Source organism: Alligator sinensis, unplaced genomic scaffold, assembly GCF_000455745.1.
Source record: "Alligator sinensis unplaced genomic scaffold, ASM45574v1 scaffold2302_1, whole genome shotgun sequence".
NCBI lineage: Eukaryota > Metazoa > Chordata > Crocodylia > Alligatoridae > Alligator > Alligator sinensis.
In genome coordinates this window covers 34,264-37,783 of record NW_005843799.1, presented here as the reverse complement: position 1 = coordinate 37,783, position 3,520 = coordinate 34,264, and the positions used below count along the sequence as shown (strand labels likewise).

Genomic DNA, 3,520 nt, shown 5'->3' with positions numbered 1-3,520 from the left:
TGTACAAGAAGCTTTTTGAGTGGTTGGCTTACTTTTATTGAAAAAATATTTCTCCTTCCCTCTACCCCACTTGTACAAAGAGCCTGCAAAAAGTCTATTGTCATTATTTGCAATTGTAGCTTTGTGTGTCACCAAATAGTTTTACATTATTACATTATCTTTTTTGTGCCTACAAATGCTTGTGTGCACATACTTGAATAGTCATGGATATATCTTTTCAATGATCTCTTGGAAAATTTGGTCTCAAATATACCCCTCCCCAGATGCATTTTCCTTCGAAGTTTTAAACTTCATACAGGGCACATCTACACAAGATGCTATGTTGCCGTAGCAATTAGTTTTGTCACCATAGCTCATTGCTACGGTGACACATCACAGCTCATGCCTGCCAGTGCTGCTGCCGGTACTGCACAATAGCAACAAGCTGCTGTGCAGTAGCTAATTGCATAGGCGCACTAGGGTTGGAAACCTACCTGTGCGGTGTTGGGACTGTGCAGTAATGGCAGTTATTGCGTGTAGTCATTCAGTACTTACTAAAGCCCGAACTAAGTTGGGTGCTTGTGTAGATGTGCCACAGAGAGGCAAATGATATTTCTTTCTTTAGATTTATGTCAAAATTACTAGTCCCATCCTGTACTTTCAGTTTAAGGGGTTCACAACTGCTGCATTTAATACTAAATTTTAAAACATATTAGGATGTCCTGTCTGGAATTTGCTTGTGTGTGTGTGTGTTTATATATATTTTTTCTTTTTTTAACATTACTAGCCCTATGCCTCTTGAGAGCAGCTTCTGTCAAAGCTTCCTTGCAAACATTAATGAGAGAAGTTTTCCCTCATTCTCCGTGTGGGAAAATAGAGGTTAAGCGACTTGTGCAGAGTTGCACAGTTAGTTATTGTAGATATAAGAATAGAACTGAAATTTTTGAGCTCTTGCTTCTGTGCTTTAGCTACGAGAAACATCATAAAGCTTATTATGAGGTGCTGCTTAGCTATCTCAAAGTCATGCTAGATAACATAGGCTCATTCTGGCAAGTGTAGCGGGAGTTGGAGTTTGTACTACTTGTGGATCTGCAGATGTGATATTTTCCCTGTATTACTAACCTAAAATGCTCCCTTATTTTCCTGATTGAACTCTCCTGAATGAGCCAATTAGGTACTGTTCAAAGCCAAAATGAGATGACTTGTTTTCACCCATCTTTTGCTGTTTCCTTTTGTAGGCATTTTTTAAATAAAACCTCTGATGAGGACTCCGCCTCAGAGAGGCCTTCTATGCCTGAGGGTGTTACCTCCGACCCTGTCACCCTGCGCCGCAGAACATTAGCTGCTGCAGCTGAACGGAGACTTCAGATGCAACAGAACTCCTAGCCCTCCCTGCCTCTTCCTACTTCTCGTGAGCAAAGTTAAAAGAAAAAAAATATCCTGTGCTCTTACTAGCAGGACGTGTCACTTCAAAGCTCAGCTAGCTGCGCTGATGAGTGAGCTGGCTGCCTCTCTGCTGTATAAAGCATGTGGTCTTAATAGTGTTTGGACAGCTGACAAATTAACCTTTTTTGTAATCTTTTTTTTGTGATATTTATCCCCCCCGACAAGCAAATGCAGTTTCTAAACCACGGGCATGATACCTGGTGCTAGCATGAGGTGTAGGCCAACTGCATGGCAGAGGTAGGGGAAAGACTACATATTCTAAATTAACAGCTGTTTGAGAATACTGGCATGTTTAGCTTGAGGTCATCCACAGGGAGTATTACAGGAGGGAAAAGTGTTGAGATTCGCAATAAATTCCCTATTAGGTCAGCAGGCATCCACTGCCAAGTTACACTTTTAACTCATTCTTGATAAGAGCAGTTACTTAAGCCTGCTTGCAGCCTGGCAGAAAGAAGTGATAGCCTTAGATGCTGGAAGTCAGGAGCAGTGCAGTCTAGCATGTTGCTGGCAATTTAGTTCATAGTCTGGATTGATTAGCTACATAACTTAAATATAACCTTGGGTTGTGTAGTGAGGCATTGATCACTTGTGTTGATCCCAGTTTAAGTTAGTTTTACACTTTCTGGGCTTCTTTGCACTAAGCTAACTTCTGGCTCTGCTCACTCTCCAGGGCTGCATTCTTTTTATGCATTTCATTGCTAGCAACAGAAATGGGATTGATGAGGAAAGTATGAAAAAGGGGCATGAAGCAAATAATTCAGTGTTACAGTATGCCAGTGGAACACAGTTGAAAACTGATAAGTTTGGTGACATGCAGAGAAGGGTCTGTACATGGATGGATGGATGAGACTGCACTGAAGAGACTAGAGATAGTTGTGGTGTCTTGCTTTTTATTTTTTAACCCCACATTAGATAGTAATACATCCATTAGCTTAACCAGACGTACAGAGATGAGAAAAATCAAGGCAGCTGGACCTTAGGGGATGTCACCACAGTTAACCTAACAATTTCCTTTAATTTTTTTAAAGAACTTTTGACATGAGACACATTTGGAACCTAGGTCGCATAGCTGAGTTTTACATGACAGTGTTTTAATTTTTAAATGTTTGAGGAGTGAGTTCTAGTATCATTGTCTTTCAGAAGGCACCAAGTATTATCTAGAATTACTGGTAACTTTTTTTTACTTCTGGTTTTTAGGACATTTAAGGGTGAATTGAATGAAAGGATGAATCATATAAATGCTTAGGTGAAGATAATTTATTTCATGAAATCTCTTTGGAAAGCCTTACCTTGCAGTCCTATTAGTAAACTTTAAAGACTTATTTTTTGTGATTTGGTTTTGCTCAGAGCACAGATGTTTGTTTTTATTGTTTAAAAAAATAAAAAATAAACTCTTGATCAGTATTGGCTATTGTTCTGATCCTTCCTTAATGCAACTTTCCTTGTTTCTAGAACATCACTGCTAGCGATTTCTTAGTCTTTAGAGCTGCTATAGTGCTTAAAGTGGGGCAACTCCTACTCTGCTAAAAAGAAAGGGAAAATATTTGCCAAACTCTCAAGAGATTGGCTTTGCAGTAGCTTTTGCAGGTAGAAGCCAAAGTGCTGAATCCTGTGAAAGATACAAGAATAGCCTGCTGTCTGTGGAAATAATAGAGATTGCAGCTTTAAGCTCCATGGCAACCTCAGCTCAATTAAAAATGCCAAATCGTATTTTTTTAATTTTAGGTCTTCATGAGTCTTCTCTCAAATGGGAGAGAATCCTAGCTGGACATGGCGGTATGTGTTGGGTGGAAGGAAAATTTCACTTATAAGCAGATCAAATTGCTTTTCTTCTCTGCTTCTTTAAGCCCTTGAGGAATTAGGTTTCCTTGAGCTCCTCCATTTTTGCCTTCCCCATGTGGTAGTTAGCAGCTTTTCTGAATGTGAAATCCCTCTGTAATAAGGCATCAGGGGTTTCTTTATATGTTGTGGGACTGCTTGGGACACTTATCTGATACATTGCCTATCTTCATTCCTTTGCTGCCTAGAGAAAAAAGAGTCTGTCAGAACTGCTGCATCTGCTAAAGGGTGTCCTCCTCTTTCTGTACACAAGGGT

General features: G+C 39.8%; 1 protein-coding gene across 1 annotated transcript in view; it reads left to right on the top strand.

Annotated features, from left to right (window-relative positions):
- LOC102382860 (E3 ubiquitin-protein ligase AMFR-like) overlaps positions 1–2,823 on the top strand; it is a 7,241-nt gene extending 4,418 nt beyond the window's left edge. Inside the window, exon 2 of the mRNA XM_006039165.3 lies at positions 1,218–2,823. Coding sequence (XP_006039227.1) covers positions 1,218–1,365 — 148 coding nt within the window. The 3' untranslated portion in view covers positions 1,366–2,823. The remainder of the gene's footprint in view (positions 1–1,217) is intronic.
- The last annotated feature ends 697 nt before the right edge of the window (positions 2,824–3,520 follow it).